General features: G+C 37.4%; 1 protein-coding gene across 1 annotated transcript in view; it reads left to right on the top strand.

Annotated features, from left to right (window-relative positions):
* Window positions 1–20,992, top strand: part of scfd2 (sec1 family domain containing 2) — a 133,204-nt gene that overhangs the window by 16,573 nt on the left and 95,639 nt on the right. Inside the window, exon 4 of the mRNA XM_084091061.1 lies at window positions 3,878–4,053. Coding sequence (XP_083947187.1) covers window positions 3,878–4,053 — 176 coding nt within the window. The remainder of the gene's footprint in view (window positions 1–3,877; window positions 4,054–20,992) is intronic.

Genomic DNA, 20,992 nt, shown 5'->3' with positions numbered 1-20,992 from the left:
GAACCCTGGTACGATTGGTCTGTTAGTGCGGTTCAATTGAGTAAGTGTGAACGCTACCATCCGAACCCTGGTGCGCACCAAATAAGCGGCCCGAGACCCCTCAAAAGGTGGGTCAGTCCGCTTCCAAACAAACTCTGGTGCTGTTTGACTGAAATATGAGCGTAACGCGGACCAAAGACATCAAGCAAACCAAATACAGGACATGTATCATATGTAGTCACGATGTTGCCCATTACAGCTTGGTACAGGCGTCAGACTTTACAACGTCTCCTTGCAGCAGAACTTCATTTGTGTTCAATGGAGGAATTCCTGACACAATTTTGACTTCTGTACATGTTTTATAAGCTCTTCATGAGTTCTCAGCTGGTCAAAATACCATCATATGTACGCACATACAACGAGCGAGCTTAGTCCAGAACACACAAAAATACAACATAAAAGCTGTTTTTTTCTTTTCTTTGGTGTTAAAAATGACTATCTGAACATTAAGCAAACCAGGACTAAATGTATGATTTTTTTTTTTTTGGGGGGGTCTGGTTCAAAAGATCCAAGTGAACCGAACTACAAGTGTGAACAGTTCAGTCAACCAGCACACAATTAATAAGTTGAATCAGAATATGAAGAAAAAGCACAGAACCTAAATGACAGGGGGACAGTTCATTGGACCATAACCTCTAAACTGAATCTCACAGTTGTTGCAGGTCATCTCATTTATGGTCTTACGAATGCAAACAAGACAGCACTTTTTGCTGTTTCTGTGGGGTTTGTTTTTAAGTTTTTTTTGTTGTTTTTTTCACATTTAACTGTCAAATCCTATGAATCAAATGCCCTTCTGGTTTGTGTAACAACATCCACATCAGTCTGGAAAGAGAATATCATGATACCAATATGGGTTTGTATTGCTAAACATGGTTCTGATTCAACAACACACATGGCTGTTCTTCCAAAGTGCACACACACTATTACAGTACAGAAACTTTAGCCAACCTCTCTCACTGGATCACAGTTATTTCCTGATCTCCAAGCCAACAGAACTTTTACAGTGCCAGAACAATCATACTGCGTATCAAACAGAACAAGAACACACACACACACACACACACTCAGAGAGAGAGTATTTTTCTTTGCAATGCAGTCACAGCTGTTATAGATTTTGTTTCGCTTCATCTTGTAGCATCAGAAGCATTATTCTGATTGGCTGTCGTAAAGTGTGCTCTGTTGGTCTTCATTTTTGCATGTATGTAAACTCTGGTGGTCTTTTTTGCCATGCTAACGTGAGTGTGCTTGTCTGCGTGTACATACTCAGGGTCATTGCTGCCCTGTGTGTGTTTATGTACGTTCAGCCCTTGTTTCATGGTCATGTGATGGTTAGTCCTCCGTGTCTCTCTTATTTTTCTTCCAGCTTTCGGTCTGCTTGGAACAACTCTCTCTCTCTTTTTCCTGGTGAAGTTGTTCCCGGCACAATATGCTGAGTGATTCTTGAGTATTTTGCTAGAGCTTTCTAAAGCTGACTCAATCTATAATAGCCCTTTTCAGTCTTTGGATATTTCTGGAAGAAAATCCATTTTCTCAGCATTATTTTATGAGCTGGCAAAATCTGATTGGTGTTACTAGACAGTGCCATCATTTTCCCTAACCTAGCCACCCTCAGAATGTGGCCATAGACATCAGAGCACTGCATTTTCCCTGATTCATTGCATACAAATGAGCTGGCGAAGGGTTCATTATTGAGAAAAAGGCTTTATGGGGTTAGTGGTTTTGCCTTTTTGTCTTTTTGTTTTGCCAGTTGTCAAACAGATTTCATGTGCATCTGCTCTCTGCAAAAAAAAAAATTCTCAGAGATTTTTAGGCAATTAGTTGGTAGTAGTTGGAGAAGCTTCTAGACCCATAAACTAAACCATCTCCAGACTTGCACATCCAGATTTTACTGCAGTTCTGGAGGTCAGTTTTCCCACTTATCCCCACCTAGAGTTTGACTTTTATCTGCAAGAATGCTGTCTGATGTGCATGTCCTAACACCTAATTGTCCTAACACCTGCATGTCCTAACACCTTCTACACCTAATTCCACACCTTGACGTTTCATTAACCGTTGTGATTTCATTGCTTTCTATTTTTATATTAATTACGCTCAAATAAGTAAGTGTTTCTCGAGAGGCACAGTTACAAAATACAAATTAATTGTATGCTTGTGAAATTTGGACCATAATAAGTTTGGAGCTTGTGATCCTGTCATCTTAAGAAAATGACCCTCAGAAGAACCACAGGGCTCAGCCCTCCAATGATTCAATCTCAATCTTCTAAACTGCCCTCAGGATGTCTGCCTGATTTTTACTTTTGGGGCATTGCTTGTTCTAGTAATTTTCTAGCCAGCTTTCATTCTGTCCGCACTCTTTCGGTCTCTTGTTTGTGTGGTTGAGCGTTTGGCTGGGTTGAAGCAAACATTGGCTGCATTGGAGCACAGGCTATACTCTCACTTCTGGTGGCTGTATGTATGAATGTGAACCCAACCCCCTGTCTCGATGTTAACACCCCAGCCTCCACTCCCCACCCCATTTTTCCTTCTTTTTGTTTTTTGCTTTTCTGTTTTTTCCAAACTTTAGAAATTTGAGCATGATTTACAATATGATGTAATTGTACAGAAATACAGTTGTTTGCTATTTGTTTTCGTATGGGATAAAACATGAAATCAGATATGACTTAGATATAATTTTTTTTTTTTTTTTTTTTCATATTTATTATTAGCTGAAAGGATAACCAATTGGTTAAAAAGACAGAAATGGAATGAGCTGCTGAACTACATGAAATATATTTCTCTTTCCCTCTCTTCATCTCAACCCATAATAACCCTTAAAAAAACCCTCCAGGGTCAGTGAGGATGTGTTTCTGTGTTGGAGTGTTTTTGGCTGAACTGTGCCAATGTAATAAATAAGCTCAGAAGATGACCACAGACAAACACTTTCAGCCTAAATCACATATACACTTATATTTTTGGCTTGTATGTCATACATGATGTTCACATTACCAAGCAGTGTGAACATTAGATCCATCATTCTTCCAGATGCACAGTTTCAACACAGATGGGGTTTGGTGGTGTGTTTGAACAGCAGTGTGTGCTGATTAGGATAATTTTACGAAGGTAAAATGATCTTCTCTGCCTCCCATAGTGTGCCAGTTTAGGTATTAATCTGTTTAAATTAAACTCAATAAACCTCTGCTTTGATTAGCATTGGAAGGTCCAAATAATGCTAGTGAATCAATTCATTTGAATGGTCTGACTGTTTCAATGAAGTGGTTAAAACAACAATTCATTTAGAAGTGTTACCAGAATTTCTTATGAGGCATTTTATGTTTTAGTTGTGAATCAGTTTGAGCTAATCGTGAAAAAGAACTTCTTCAAAAGAATGATTCATTTACAATTTAGGCATCACTTTGTACTTTCACAAAGTAAAGATGGTTTTACTTAGTAATTCATAAATCATTTTATTTCAATTGTTACAACTAAACATGGGCATACATTCGCAAATAAACTTACACACGCATTGAGTTATGTTGAGTCAGTTCCTAGTAATATTATAGTCTTGTGTATTTCATAAGAACACACCCTGAAGAGACAGGATGACTTTTTTCCTTTACCATGGTGTGTGTGTGTGCGTGGGTGCGTATGCCCAGTAAATCTGTGTGTTGGTAATGGATTTGCATTGATGGGGACTGAAGTACATTTTCTCTGGAGTTCAAACAATGTTTGAAGTTTTGTTTGACACCAAAGATACAGATGAAGGTAAACACTGAATTCAGAATGACTGAATGTTGTTTTGTGTAACTGTTGAATCCAGACAACTTGAATAAGATGCTTATGTTTTTCTCTTTTTTCTCAGGGCGGGTTACAGCCGAACAGCTTTGTTCATATGTTCAGTTGTTTCGGGACAGTTGGGGGGCTCTGGAAAGTCACAGTGGGGTCCTACAGCTGGGTCTGGCTGCTGCTCAAGCTCTCCGTCATCCCGCTCTCCCTTGCTGGGACGCCTGCCTTGCTTTTGAGAGACTCCTCCTGCAGGTTAGTCAATCACACAGCTCACTGATCTGTTAATAACAGGCTATAGAGTTCTGTTTTATGACATCCTGAATGCAATGCGCTACATATCTCTACTCTATTGTGAGAGTTAAAGATTAAGTGATTTCCGTAGGTGTCTCTTTGTCTAGTACATACTGTTCAAGTATTCATGTTTTTAAAGGACAATCGATATTTGCTAAAACAGCACTTGAATCTCAGAAGATCACCAGAAATCATGTTAAACCAGTTATGTGCCCCGAAGTGTCCATCTCCATTAATATTAGAGCAGGATAATCTGTGAATTTAGTTCATGGATATTTTTCTGTTGGCACTGTTCTGTGGCAGTAGTTACGTAAAGCTCCTGGATGTGTAATAGATTTCACAGGAGTGTATTCTAGCACTTCAGTCTCCAGTGACATCACTCTATACTCTAGAACAGGGGTGCCCAATCCTGCTCCTGCCGATCGACTGTCCTGCACAGTTCATCTCCAACCCTCATCAAACACATCAGTCATGAGATTCTGGCATCCCTCCATCCTTTATTTCATCCATCTTTTCATCCATCCATCCATTATTTAATACATCCTTCTGCAGTATTCATTCATACATTAATTTATTCATGCATCCATCAATCCATCCATTTGAGGAAGTGTCCTTGTGCATACCTGCCTAGGGACTACGGATGTTAATTAGCAATGTTGCTATAATCCGGCTTGTTTACATTTTGTATTTTATACTAATGTTCATTAACATGCATTGTCTCTATCAAAAAAAACAAAAAAAATCAGATCCATCTGCAGATCCATCTGTCCGTTCGTCCATCCACTTATCCATCAACTGATCCATCCATCCATCCATCCATCCATCCATCCATCCATCCATCCATCCATCCATCCATCCATCCATCCATCCATCCATCCATCCATCCATCCATCCATCCATCCATCCATCCATCCATCCATCCATCCATCCATCCATCCATCCATCCATCCATCCATCCATCCATCCATCCATGTCAGATTCTAAGAAGCTTTATTGTCCTAATAAACACAGCCTTGTTTCGAGCAAATATGTGTGATACTAATGTTACATTATTTAGATTATCAGAATATCCGGTTCTATGTAGTATATCAATTTTTGTATTTTATCTTAATGCAAATTGTACCGGTCACTTTAAGCTCAGTGGTTGTGTTCTGCTGTTGGTAATGAACTCTCTATAGTTTCCTCTGGTGTCTGCAGGTGCAGTGAGTGAGTGAGTGAGTAAACAGTCTAAACAGCCTAACTGGCAACAGCACTCAGTAAACACTCTGTGTTTGGCTTTGGGGGAAAAACAGAGAGATTCTTTAAGCATCAGTAGAGTTGCGAGACAGCTTGGATCGGAGTACTCCAGTGGGTGTTTAGCTCTCTGAGGACGCAAAAGTGAAAAGGAAATGCTTTCACTGAGGCCCGTCTGGGGCGGATACACGCGTGTGCATCACATCACAGGTCAATGGTCAAATATGTTGAGGACAAGAGGGAGTGAGGGAGACGTGGGTAGAGAGAAAGGACAGAGACCTTAATGGGAAATGTGGAAAACAGCGAGCCAAGAGAGAAGAAAAGCAAAATGAAGGTCTTCAGAGAGATTTGGGGGAAAAATTTATTAGAGGATTGAACTTATCAAAATATTTCAACCACACTAGAACATGCAAAAAAAAAAGAGCGTTCCAGACTAATATCCTCTCGCTTCTCCGTTATTAGTTTTCACAGACTGTTTTTGATAGAGTTTCTGGTTCCTGCGGCTGTAAAGAGAACAGCGGGTAAGCTCAGCCCATAGGAACTCATTAAAACAAATCAGGAAAAAACATGAGGCAGAAGCAGGCCAGACCGGCCACATCAGCCAAACCACCAAACAGCTAAACAGCAATCAGCACTCAAGCTTATAAACCTTCAACTCTCCTGTGGGCATCATTGCTCTGGGGGAAAACATAGAGAAAAGGTGTTTACTAACATTTAAAACATCATGTTAATCACACAAAAAGAGTTGCGCTACCTAATGCATGCTCCATCTCTGCTTTTATTAAAGAGATAGTTCACCCAAAAATAAAATGTCATCACTCATGTCGTTTAAAACTTGCATGACTTTCTTCTGCGGATCACACATGATGGATTGTATGGAGTAAATTTAAGTTTAAATGATGAGTAAATTAATATAATTTTCTTTTTTTGGAGAAACTATCCCTTAAAAAAAATCAGGTTTCTGTTTAAATGTACTGGAAGTGTTTAAAAGGAGATGACGTAACATGCAGTGGACAATATTACTATGTAATAGTGAGTATGTAATAGTAAATACTTGCATAATAAGTATGTAATGTACATATAATATCAGATTTTTTTTCGTGAAAGAAATTAATAAGTTGATACTTTTATTTAGCATGGATGCATTAAATTGGTCTAAAGTGACACTTAAGACCCTATTATTACAACAGATTTATATTTCAAATACATGCTGTTACAAAAATATTAAGTAGCACAACTGTTTTCAACATTGATGATAATAAGAAATGTTTCTTGAGCTGCAAATCAGCATATTAGAATGATTTCTGAAGACTGGAGTAATGATGCTGAACAAAATAAGCTTCGCCATTCCAAGAACGAATTACATTTTAAAATGTTTTAAAAGAGTTATTATATAATATAATAGAACAGGTTTTTAAATGATAATAATATTTCACAATATTGCTGTTTTTTACTCTATTTGTGTGAGCATGAGACGACTTTCAAAAACATTTGAAAAAAACTTACCGACCACAAACTTTTGAATGGGATTTTATATGTAAGACATTTAAGTATATCTTTATGAAGCCTTAAATGGAAGTTTGTCTCTTGAAGTTTTGGAGAGCTCCTTGAGCATGATTGTCTTAAGGTTACCCAGCATGTGTGTGTGTGTCTGTGCCCCCAAACGTTAATATTCAGTAATTATAAGGCTCTCACTGGGACATCAAATATCTGCATTCAGCCTTGACCACCAGTTTCTGTTTGCACTCTAAACAACATCCGTAACAGGATCCCTGATTTTTCCCAAAGTAATAAGTTCTTTTTCGTCCACTCTTTCTCTCTCCCCTTGTTTATTATGTTTCATTTTATTTTCCATTTGATGTTTTTTTTTTTTTTTTTTTTTTTTTTTTTATTATATTTGCAAGCTGGATTTCTGAAACCAGAGGCTGAAATTGTGTTATTGAAAATACTGGCATGAGACAGGCTTATTCTTCAGGTCTGTGGTTACCCCTCTCACCCTCCTGGGGTGCAGCATGGGAAAGCTGGATAGTGTTAATAAAGGCACCCATCCAACCAGGCCTCGCCCTTCTGCTCTTGAGTCTATAGATCTGTTCTGAAAAGTGAAAACTAGTGAGCTGTCCACTGCCTACTTAGACAACATGATCCTAACCATCATGGAAGCTCATAAGTGAAAGATTTGGAACGCTCTACATTGGAAGCAGTTCAAAAAAAGCGCTCCTCACAGTTGATTTCAATAAAGTTTGATGTAATGGAATGATACATCAAATAAATACATAAAATACATAGCAAACATCTGTTGGTTATGATAATCTATTTTTAGTGTGTAGTTTAAACACTTTTTAACGATACTTGTAGGTACTCCTCACAGTTGATTTCAATTAGAGTTTGATATTATACTCTAATAAGAATAAAGATACATAGCCAAAAATGATTGGCTATGATGTCTATTTTTCGATACTTGTCAGTATTGAATGAAATATAAGTTTATGTCACTTCTCTCCCCTTGGTCATCATATTGGAAGTATTTTAGCATTGAGATTTTATTTCGAAGGGTAAAAAGGTTTTGTTTATTTATTCATCCATCTTGTTTTCAATGGAGAATTTACAGGCTGGCTAATATATCTTTTCGGCTTAAAACGGAAATTGTGATAGTCTTTTCTTCCCTATTGTGACGTATGTCAGAGCGAGACGGCTTCTCGAACACGAAAAAAATTGTAGGGCTGGACTTGATTTTGCCCATTGGGAATTGATTGGATGGTTGTGGTTTACTATTACTGACTTGTGAGTTACAGGTTGCCCCGCGCTGACGCCAGTAAACAGAGAAAAGATGTCCCTCCAATAGAGGGAAAGTTATTTTGAAAACAATAATAATGATATGCACGGATAATTTATAAGAAACACTACAGTATTCCGTAAAAAAGACATTTCAATTTTGATTTCATAGTGACTTTAAAAACAGGAGTTGGCAGGTGACTGTGTCCTTGCTAAAGCTGTGGCCTTGGCTGCAGATAATGCTATGATTTGTTGACTATGGCTGTGACTTTTGACAAGTTTGGTTTCTTTGGCTTCTGCTGTCCCACTAAGATGGTTTTAGAGAACAGCTTAGAGTTAATAAGCTGACACAAAGTTGAGGAAAGATGGGCATCATGCCCTTGAGTCTGGTACGGCTGGTGTGCAGCCCTGGCAGGGGGAATGTGTGTATGTGAGAGTGTGTTTGCTGAAGAGGGTGTTGTGGTCAAGAAGAGCTGTCAACAAGTACTCTCTTTCACCCATTCCCGTTACCTCACAGCCCAGCACACAGAGTGTGTAATTATATTCATACTATATTCATACTAAATGTCAGGTTTTTTTTGTTTTTTTTTAAACACTGCGTCACTGCCATTATGGTGTCAAACATGTTTTTAGGTAAAAACGGAATCCAATCAATTCCCGGTGGACAAAGCGCTGGAGTTATTTAACAGTCTTGTATTATTTAACTAGATTTTTGCATTTAGTGAAGAAAATGTGAGTGGCTTGCCCATAAATAAGTCTACACCATGATGCAAGGGCATTTTAGGTGGTTGCTGGTCAGTATTCTGGTTCAACTAAAGTAACAATGAGCATTCTGCTTGAAATGTCACATTTGCTTTGCGATAGTGATTCGCGGATTGCGGTTAAGTCTGTGGACACTGTGAATAATCCGCGAGTCAGACGGGACTAATAAAAAATAAATAACCTTCTGATTTATTGCGAGTGTATGAGATAAATCATTAATAATGGATATTAAAGTGTTTAAAACTTAATTGTTTCGTCAGGCATTAATTTGCAGATTCTTAAGCTACGCAGTTGTGGTGTCCAATTGTTGAAGCAGCAATGGATGCAAAACAGATCAGAGAGAAATTTCAAAAAGAAGAATTAAAGGCGAATCAAGTGGTGGGTATGTGATAGCCTATCAGCTGTCAATCTCTGTATGTATTCGACAATAAACAAATAAATTACTTAGCCTACATTATAGTGTGTGCGTGTGTGTGTGTGTGTGTGTGTTCGGGAAGTTGCAATGACTGTAACAGTGACATTCCGATTTATGTTTGAAGGGAGTAAATCCTGTGTTTAGGCTATTAATGAAATTTAATTTTGCCAAAGAAGAACTTTTACTTTAGGCACACTGACAAGTGATGTATGTATTAACAAAATCAGAGACCCCTGGAAATCCGATCACAAGAGTTACTAGCCATTGTAAACAGCAATCAATTTGCCTGACCACTTGTGATCGGATTACATGAAAAGGCCCACATGTGTGAGTTTACATAATAGTGATGCTGGTCTTACCTATGTAGTGTAAGATGTTTTTAAAGATGGTCTGTGTTGCTGAGGTCCCTCAAAGGGCAGTGGTGCGGGTGGCTGACTGAGGATTTGATTAATTGTGTGGTAAACGTGCTCTTAATACCTCAGTTGTGGACCTGTGACCTTTGACTTCCTCCACCCCACACACTATCAGGGATTCAGCTTGAGCTCAGTTTGAGTCCTGTTTACTGATCAGAAATCTACAAAGGCTTCTGATCTGATCTCTTTCTTTCTTGTACTGACATCTAAACCTTCTATTAGAGGTAAATGCAACGTTAAGTGACATTGTTTTATTTGACGCCTTTGCGTAGTTGAAACACTGATTGAGTGATTACATGAGACATGATTTCAGTAGGTTGAACTTTATCTTTCAACTTGCCTTTTGATGTTTTGATGTGGTGATTCATAGGGTCAAATAGAGCCTGTTTTAACATTATTGTTGCATTAACTTCAACAGCTCTAAATTCAACACAAGAGACATTTTCTTCACACACAGTATGAGTTGCAGTCTTACACGTTTTTCTGCCCCCTTTTAAATGACAGGATATAATCGGCACTGATTATTGGCTGTTTTTAAACAATCGGCAAATGGCTGATAGTGAAGATAATTGAACCAATACCAATTATTGGCTGATACATCGGTGCATCCCTAATGACAATATGCATGCGATGGTAAAATATGTAAACTGGTAGATATTCTATGGTAGGGCTGTCAAAATTGCTCAAAAATGACGTTCGAATATTCCCTCTAAAAAACACACGAATATTCGAACTATTCGAACATCTGGTTGCGCATTTTGTCAATGACGCGCATTACGTCAATAACAGGACAAATTAATACCAAGAGACATTACTTGTATAGGTAGTTTATTTAAGTTTAAACATATTTGACAACGTATTACCTACACAAAAACAAACAAGTAAATCTCGCTCACTCGCAGGCACTCTTTCTCTCTCTCGCTCACCCACTGCGTTCACACACCAAACGCAAATAGAGCGTCTGGCGCGAGTGATTTCAATGTTAAGTCAATGTAAAGACGCGTTTACGCGCGTCTGGAAGTCTTGTGGCGCGAATGAGGCGTCACGCTCTCCGCGCATCAAAGTTTTGCTTTTGACGCGCGAATTCAAAATGTTCAAGAGTCCAACTAGACGCGAATCCGACATTGAGCGCTCCGAGCGAGCTGTGCTATGGTAAAAATTGAACTTTTCCTTGACATGAAACGGTAAATAATCAAACCAGTGGAAGCCTGCAGTGCATGAAACTGCTGTATCTAACCTACCTTATTCATGCTGCGCAATATCTATTCAGTCAGTACAGTAGCCTACTCTTTAGTAATGTTTCTGTTTACCGTTAACGCTTCTTCCTGTGACCTGTCCCTGAGGCAGCGCGCCTCTGCTACCGCGGGCGTTTTTCCACATTCGAATATTAATTTTCACATTCGAATTTCAGTTTTTTTAAACTATTCGAATATATATTCGAATTTAGAATATTCGTTGACAGCCCTATTCTATGGTCAGATGTGCATATATAGGCTACTTTATAATGGCTTATGTGGTTCATGTACTCTGTTTTGCATTATTTAATTTTAACTCTATTTATATAAATACATAAATAAAAAATTTGCACTGATGGTGACTTAAAAAGTATTTAAGTCAGCAGATTATTGAAGATGGGCAGAAATACATGGTCATGATGTAATGTGTAAGTGTAAAACATTTTGTGGTTGGATTTCTAGCGAAAACAACTATTTGTTCGCATATATACTGTTACCATTTAGCCATATACAGTATACGTTAAAATTACTCCAACAGTGACATACGATTTCAGTAATACCACCAGGAGAATAAAGGTGGTTCAGTGACTGGACGCTTCTTTTCTTTTTATTTTCTTTCCAGATCTATTAATTTAATAATAAAAAAAATCAATGACTTGAATATACCTTTTCTATGTTGTAGGCCTACATGTAATTTCTAAATTAAAATAAATTTTGGTATATATATATATATATATATATATATATATATATATATATTATTATTATTATTATATATATATATATATATATATATATATATATATATATATATATATATATATATATTTTTTTTATTATCATTATTTCTTAGGAAAAAAAACAGTAATTTGTTAAATATAATAAATATTTAAAAGGCTTTTGTCCGCCAAATCAAAGTAATATGGTGCGCCCAACATATCGTCGCTGCCCGATGAAACTCACGTAGGCTATGTCCAAAACGGTTACTTTTCAGGAAGTGAAAAAAACACCGTAATTTCAAAAGCAGTTGAACGTAGCGTTGTCATACTTGGTACAGCATCTTTAAATGTAACCATATTCTTGCCAGTGTAATGATATAGTCCACATTTGACCAAAATCGAGTTTAAATGGACATACGTGCATATTTTACAGTAACAGTGGTCGATACGCGTTCTTCCGATCATTAATTAGAATGGCCAAGTCGCGTTTCATGACAGATGAATAGGCTATGCTCAGTTTATTAAATACGTCTCAGTTTAATTGTCTCTTGCAAACTATGAAGGGACAATGAATAAATACACTCATTGCTGACCGGCCGGCGCGTCCATATAGGCGAACTAGGCACTTTTGTAAGGGCAGCAAAATGTGTGCCAATGCCAACCGGGAATGAACAATTCACAAAATAGGCTAGGCTATGATCATATAATCATACATAATCAGAGAGTAGCCTTTTTCTTTTCGTTTTGAATTATTTCGTTTAAAGAATTTTCAAGCTGTGTGTATTGGATGTCATTCTCATGTCTGTGTGAGGCATACACTGAGTTTCGTTAAGTTAGGATGAGATGCGCTTAACGTGCAATGCAAGTGACCGCGCTGGCGCCTCCATGATTATATTGTCTGCTATATATTTGCTTCTAATATATTAAATCCACTACAGGCAATTGGCTGATGAAAAATTTATTAAAATTAAGATACAATTTATACATAACGAAATTCACTTTCAAAATTCACAAAACAAAACTTAATGAAGTGGTCAAAATCATGTCTGACCCGTCTCAAATTGTGCATCCTCTTACTCGTGCTGTTCACTTTTCATACTTTCAACAGTATAGTAGACCTACAGACTCTATTTGTACAAATTGCTGCACATTCATTTAATTCTGAATTTTGCACAAACAAGTTGAAAGGCTTCAAATCAAGTTCACGGATAATTGTGCGTGCATTTATTAATCATGATACTAAAATCATAACAAAGTATGCTGCTATGTACAAAAAAATACAGCCATTTCTGTTTTTTTCTTTTAAACAAACAAAAAAAACAAGCTGCACCCTTTTTTTTTACATTTCATCTTTCATTCCGAAATAGAATAATGAATGAACGAAAAAGTACACGGACCCAAAATCCGTGTATCATTCGTTCAGTCGTTTTTTTATTTAATATTGAAAGTAGAAAAATGAGAAAACAGTTCATTTTTCGATTTTTCATTTTTTCCCAAAAAACGAAAAACAAGAATTCAGCTTTAGTTTTCGTTTTTCGTTCTGAGGTAGCAAAATTAATAAACAGCTTGATATTCGATTTCTACACATGGGCGGGAATGAAACGCCCCTTTCCTCTGATTTGTCAGCCGAAGATCAAACTGTCCCGTCATCAGTTCTTCCTCAGTTCTGCACTGCAGAATAAGAGTCCTCCGTTGTGCTGATTCTTAACGCTTTTATTGCAACTTTTTAATATTTTTTCCATCAACCAGACTAACGAATGGCTCGACACAACCCGTACTGGGGAATAGACTAGACAGGGCTTTCTTCTTTGTAGACCAGAGTTCTCAAGTGCCAGGGGTTTGCTATTTTCCGAACTGTAAAGTCACGTTTTTTTATTTATTTTATCATGAACCACGCTGTGTTTTATTCCTAAGTGACTATATAATGCATTTTACTTAAAATAATCTAAATGTTGACTTTCAAAAGTAGGCGCGTCAGAAGGCTATTCACTCTATTTTGGTTCATTTTTGGTGTGCGCCAGAAAGATGTTCAAGGAGTCTGAGACGCAGCGCATCGTGTTGTTTTCTTTATTTTTTAAAGGTCATTTGTAGTCATTTTGAATGTACACAAATAAAAATATAAATTTTACTGCTTCGAATGACAGAGTATTAAAAGACAGAATATTATTCTGTTCCCAGAATATTATTTCCCCTGCTGAGCAACAAATCCAAGTGATGGCGCTGGTGCATTGCTCGCTCACACAACATCTAGGCTATTATCAGTTCACTTCTGGCATTGCTAACTTGACATCGCAGCCTATTCATTATTAAAATAAAACACAGTCAACCAAATATATAAAAATTATTCTGCTTAATTTAATTGGTCTTTTGTACAATATAAAGGCTGTGCTGCACAGTCCTACTTGCTGTTATTCCAAACTCATTTCCCTTGCTGTGAAGATGATGATTTAGCATATACGTGTATATTGGGACTCGACTGAAGTACGAAGCCTTCTTTACATTACTAGTTAGCATCCAAATGTTACATTGCAAATATGGAAACCTTGGACCGAATGAGAGATGCGCGAAACCAATGTCCGTACAGTTTCAGTTTCAATAAAGGACATAATAGGCTATTATTATAAGTTATTAGGTTAGGCTATATTTTTATTATACGGGCTACTTATTTTTCATTCTTGTTGTTTTCTGAATACCATTCATTTAAGGATTTGACAGGCTACAGAAAGGGGAAGTATAATACGCATAGACATATGTTATTAATAGTGTTTATAATGTTAATGTTGTATTTTATTTACGGTCTTTTACACTATTTCTGAATAGGCTAATAATACAATGCGTTTGTTTCCCTCTCAACATGACCGTGCGCTGGGGCTTATTCAGATACAGCACTAGCCTAGAGTACCTTATTGCTTTTTATAAAACTCAAAGCACATCTTTGAGATATAAATTAATACATTTCAGAAGAGTATGTATTTTAATATCTCTGTTGTTCTCTGTTCTCCGGATGTTAGATAGTCAGTCTGAATGACAGTTCATGCGTTTACGTTAAAATAGGCCTATTATATAGTCAATGCATTATTCTTTTCTTTGTGTATTAGTGTTAAAAATATTTAATTTACAACTTATTATATTGATTTATATCTTCATTTATTATTAAAAAAATAAAATAATTACTGGGTGAGGCGACCATGGTAGCCGTCACAGCCGTCATTTACCCTGCATACCCAGCTGATGCAAAGCGTAGGTGAATTTATATCTACACAGAAGAAAGCCCTGTCTAGTCTATTCCCCAGTACGGGTTGTGTCGAACCATTCGTTAGTCTGGTTGTTTGATGAAAAAAAGATTAAATGTAGCCTAGTTGCAATAAACGCGTTAAGAATCTGCACAACGGAGGACTCTTATTCTGCAGTGCAGAACTGAGGAAAATCTTCGGCTGACAAATCAGAGGAAAGGGGCGTTTCATTCCCGCCCATGTGTAGAAATCGAATATTCAAGCTGTTTATTATTTTTTCTACCTCAGAACGAAAAACGAAAAATCAAGCTGAATTCTTGTTTTTCGTTTTTTGGAAAAAATGAAAAATCGAAAAAGGAACTGTTTTCTCATTTTTCTACTTTCAATATTAAATAAAAAACGACTGAACGAATGATACACGGATTACCCAACATGGCTATAGCCTTTTTAGCCGTTATCAATCTAAATTAATCTCGTTTTTAATTTAACTTAATTTCGTTTTTCTTTATTTAAATTTCGTTTTTCTTTATTTAAATTTCGGGTTTTTCTTTATTTAATTTTCGTTTTTTCTTTATTTAAATGTCATTTTTATTTATTTAAATTTCTTTTTTTCTTTATTAAATTTCATTTTTTCTTTTTTTTTTCTTTAGTTTTTTTTCTTTATTTAAATTATGTTTTTCTTTATTTAAAATTCGTTATTCTTTATTTAAATCTACCCTTTACTGTGTCAGTAATTTATTAGTCAGAAAAAATATTAGACTACCTTAAAAGTATTGCTTATAAGTTAACAGACCCGTGCGTTAACATCTCCACAATAAACAGTGACAATTACTTCGTCTAGACCATTTACTGGTAAATAACAGTTGTGAATATATTGCGAATATATAATGAACTTGAACAGTTGTCAAAAACAAACGTTTACTGATACTTTACCTCACAGAGTTATTCGGCTATCCAATGCTGAGCTTCCAGAGACGCTTAGACAGGCGAGATGCCTCCACAGAGCGGGAGATACGCGGCGTGATTGACAGCTTTGACACCAAATGGATATACGTGGAAATCAGATGACTTGATTTCACAACTTTTCATTGGTCATTTAGATATGTGAAGCATACTGTATACGGAAATGAACCTGGACATTCTATCCGTCGAAAAATCTCAAAATCGGCAAAATGGACATACGCGGTTTTCATCGGACAGCGACGATATGATGTTTTTGAAAATAATGATTAAGTGTTAGCTCTCAGGTATTCAAGGTTTAAGAACAATGTGTTATTACTTTTTACTTGATGGTCATTAATTATTTTTAGAAAATAGTAGCATTTTTATTTTATTTTTTTACCTTTCTTCATCTTGGACACTACTATCTCATTATATCTCTTATTTCTCATGAATTCACAGACAAAACTAATTATTCGTACAGACACTTCAGGAGCCGAATACATCTTTTCTGTCTTTCTTTTTGTTTTTGAAGAGAGATGGATAACGCACATTTACGCACTCTGTTAAACTGCATCAGTGGCTCCAGGCCGTCATTAACACGCACACAGACAAAGTTATGGCGCTTCACCTTTGACCTCTGAACCCGTAACCCACCCTCAGGTCAACCCTCTCCCCTCTGCCTGGAGCCTACTGCCTCGTCCTGGATTATATCTAACTGTATGCACACGAACGCACACGCAGAGACACTTTCTGGACAGTTTCTGGGCTTTCTGACCTCACTAACACAACAAGCTTGTTTTGCCTCCTCCACACACATGCACGATTGCAGTGGGAGTAAACCGCGCGGCGTTGTTACAGTATGAGCGTGCTTGTGGCTCATGTGTACGTGGGCGTCAGCATATTCGGTTTTGACCTGGTGTCCAAACACCATTGTTTTTCCTGCTGCTATGTCTGACAGTCCTCACAGACCCCAAAAACATCCCTGAAGACCCCCTCATCCCCCCCCACACACACACACACACATGTTCACTGGAGCCGGTCCCAGCTTGCAAGAGCTACAGTCTCTCTCGCTTTCTTTGTAAATCTGTCACTCTAATGTTTTAGTTTGAATCGTTTCATCTCTCTGATGCTTTGATCGTTCATCTGTTGACTTCCTCCTTTATTTCCTCTCATCTTTCTTATCTTATCTGTCTTCTCTCTCTAGCTGTCGGAATTCTCTGTCAGAGTATGTACTGCATTTGATAAAGAACTTCTTGACAATTTTTTTAAGTATGCATGCACATGTGTTGGATGATTACAGTCTGGACATACTGCATATGCCCTATTGGCATTGTCATGTGACTTACAACATCAGTTGCTGTTCTTTGCCCAAATATGACACGGTCTCATTGGATAGCTGTGGAAGCATCATGTCAAAGACTGTATAATTACTGTACCAATACGATGCACTACTTTGCTATGAATGGGAGAAACTTCAACTCATAAAACGGTGGCTCTAGTAATGCTTTTTAATGGTTGTGAAGTTCGTTCCTCATTAAATGAAGTAAAGTAGCAGCTCAGACTGTATGCGATTTCAGATGCAGACGTGCTGCGTTACACACGAGAATGAACCGAGCTTCCATTTACCACAACTTATGTATGTGCGCGTTGATGAATGTTTATATGTGAACAAAAGCCTAAATTAAATCTGTCCATCAAATAAAGTGATCGTGTCTTTTCAGAAAATTTGGGCTAAACCGCTCAATTCATATAGATTAGTTTTATGATCTCTTTATGAACTTTTTGAAGCATCAAATTGGTAGTTGCGTAGACTGTCAGTGGAGGGACAGAAAGCTCTCAGATTTCATTAAAATAGCTGCATTTGTGTTCTGAAGCTGAACAAAAGTCTTACGGATTTGGAACAACATGATGGTGAGTAAATAATGACAGAATTTTCTTTTTTGGGTGAACTATCCCTTTAACACTAAACTGGCAATAATATAAGCCACTGGGAGACCACAGACAGTTGTCATTCACTGTACTGTATCAATAGAGAGCTAGTTAATAGACCGATTTTGGTCCCACTTTATATTAAGTGTACTATGTCTATATCGAGTACTATGTGCTTACAAAGACTGGGCTAAAAAGGACACTGCCTTACAAGAATGCAGCCTTCCGTTTAAGAAGCACCCATGTTTAGCTCTTATTCATCCCAATAGTACTACCAGTGGTTTTAGACTCTATACTTATATATATCAGCCTTGACGTATGAAGTTTCATTAGTAACTGTTGCCTTTTCTCACAAGATGTATGTTAATCTTTTGTTGTTGTTGTAGTTTTACTGTTTTCTTTTCTGTGTCATGCTACACACATCCATAATGGACAATTCAATCTCACAGATTTTTTGTGCAGATTTTAATCTGTTGTCATCCAGAATGACAGCCCCTCATAATACAAGCTGTATATCGTATTAAAGAGTTTGATTGAAAGAGTGCATCATATAAGACTCTGACAAGAGAATACACATGAGAGAAGAGTTGTGGCCAGAGTCCAGACAGTGCTTAAGTGTGTGTGAGATGACTTATTTAGCCTGTCCGCCTTCCTGTGTTTAGGGCGAACGGATTACTGCCGGAAACGAGACACAACCCGTTTACTCCTTACAGGAAGTTTCAATATCTCTCGTACTCCTTCTCAACCTCCAGTGTAAACGCCCACACTCACATATACACACACAACATACATCAACTGACCACACACTGCCTTCATAAAACCCCACAAACACAGAGACGCATGCTCATGTGCAGCTTACATCTTTCTTACACACCTGACCTCCTCACACAGCTGTGTTTGTGAAGTAACATCCTTCGTGGATTTGTTTCTCAGTGCCTTTGCATATGACCTGCGCTTATATGGCAGTCTTTTTGTGTATGTTTGTATATCGGCTCTGTGTGTGTATAAGCGTCATGTGCCTGCTAATGCAACACAGCTGAATGAAGAACGTGTTTGAAATGGTCTGTGTGTATCAGATAAATCAGAGATCAAAGGAAAAGCTAAAGATAGACATTCAATCTGGGTCTCCTAATTTCTTGATTTCTTCATCAAGTTCTTGAAAACATTTTCCATTTTATTGAATCTCGTCAACCGATATGGGTTTGTCGGTGATCAGTGCAAATTACTTGGGTCTAAAAGTCTAAGACCACTTTTATTCCACTTTTCTTTCATTTAAACCAGTTAAATATGTTTTCTATATATATTTATTTCTTTGTATGTATGTATGTGTGTGTGTGTGTATGTGTGTGTGTATGTGTATGTGTGTGTGTATGTGTATGTGTGTGTGTATGCATGCGTGTATGCATGCGTGTATGTGTGTGTGTGTGTGTGTGTGTGTGATCAAAACACTTTAAAAATAATTTCATGGTGAAATAATATAACAATTTAAAATAACTATTTTATTTGAATATATTTTAAAATGTAATTTATTCACATGATGACGAGGCTGAATTTTCAGCATCATTACTCCAGTCTTCAGTGTCGCATGATCCTTCAGAAATCATTTTTAATATGATTTGCTGCTCAAGAAACATTTCTTATTATTATCAATGTGGAAAACAGTTGTGCTGCCTAATATTTTTGTGGAAACTGTGATGTATTTTTTACAGGCTTGTTTGATGAATAGAAAAGTAAAAAAAAAAGAAGATTTTGTAATATTATAAATGTCTTTAACTGTCTTTTTTTTCTATTTAATTTGCTGAATAAAATATATGATTTTTTTTTATTATTATTATGAACCAAAACTATTGAACAGATATATATGTGATCAAATATGGCCTGGTCAACATCAGTCTCTCACTGTTTTTCAGCACTCAGTGGCTGTCAGACTGCTATGAGAGTGTCCAGCATCTCCTCAGAGAACGTGCTGACATCTCTCTGGGGCTCACGCTCATTGATTTGAAAAACCAAGCCAAGACCTGATTAGAACAGCTTCTTCTCAAATTCGTTTAAAATCACTTTGCATGTCTAGTGGTCAGGTGTATTATACAGTTTTGATGCATATATACTTGGTTTATGTAGCACTGCAATGCAGGACTACTCACATATCCTTTGGTAACATCATCTGTGAAGCCTGTATCTATAATGCATAATGCATAATCTCAGTATGCAAGTCTGAATGCAGCATTTGTGAGGTTTAGCATAAAGATCAGACATATGCTTGTGTCTGTGTATACTGTATGTGCATATGCATTCTTGGCTAAGGTGTGAAAACGTGCTGAATGGTGAATCAGGTTAGTGTTTTGGTTTTGCAGACAGAGTCACTGACAGCTGTATGAGTGCGTCTCAGTCTGTACCGCCACAACGACTGTGTGTCAAGTATCTCAAGGTGGTCTGTGTCTTTTCACCTTTGTGTGTGCGTCTGCGGACAAGCTGGCGTCGGGCTGAAGAGTGAGCTCCGGTCGGACACTGCTGACTTTTGGAAATCCCCCACAATGCTGTGCTTTCATCAAGCCGTTTGCCAGCGCCAACAGAGAGCTCTCATATAGAGCTGGTTTCAAGTTCCAGCACTTGAATATTCAATTTCTCTGGCAATGAATAAAGCAGTACGTACCGTCCCTATGATTTTGGTGAACAATTTTGGTTTTCCATTAAAGCTTAGTCACAAATAGTTTGGTCAAGCCACACACACACACACATTTTTAATTATTCCCAGATTCAAATAGTGACATCCACCTTCAATAATATATCACCTTCAAACACAGCCCTCCTTTGTCCGGCCTCCACGTTCCTCTCAAGCCTTAGGCTGTGTGTGAGAGAGAGAGATATTGGAGTGTTGTGTCATGTAATGGGTTGTCCAGGGTCAGTTGCGGTCAATGAGACGCAGGTTCAATTTGCTCATCGCATAGCTTAGCCAGAATCCCGAGCATCCTGGGAATTTTCTCCTCAGCGGTTGTAGTTCTGCGCTACATTGGCAGTGAAGCGGTTGAGTAATGTAATTAATTCTGATTAGTTTCAGGGTACTGCGGCTTTAAGTCACAAAATGAAACAGCTCCAGGGGTCCAGATGTCTAGATTGTTTGTTGTTTTGTGTGTGTTTGAGTCTTGCAGGGAGTAGTTCACCCAAAATGAATATTCTGTCACCATTTACTCACCCTCATGTCGTTCCAAACCTGAATGACTGTCTTTTTATTCTGACTGTTTATACA

The sequence above is a fragment of the Abramis brama genome, assembly GCF_963993115.1.
Source record: "Abramis brama genome assembly, chromosome: 18".
Taxonomy (NCBI): Eukaryota; Metazoa; Chordata; class Actinopteri; order Cypriniformes; family Leuciscidae; genus Abramis; species Abramis brama.
Note: the sequence above shows the minus strand (reverse complement) of the source record. Positions and strands in the feature narration are given on the sequence as shown.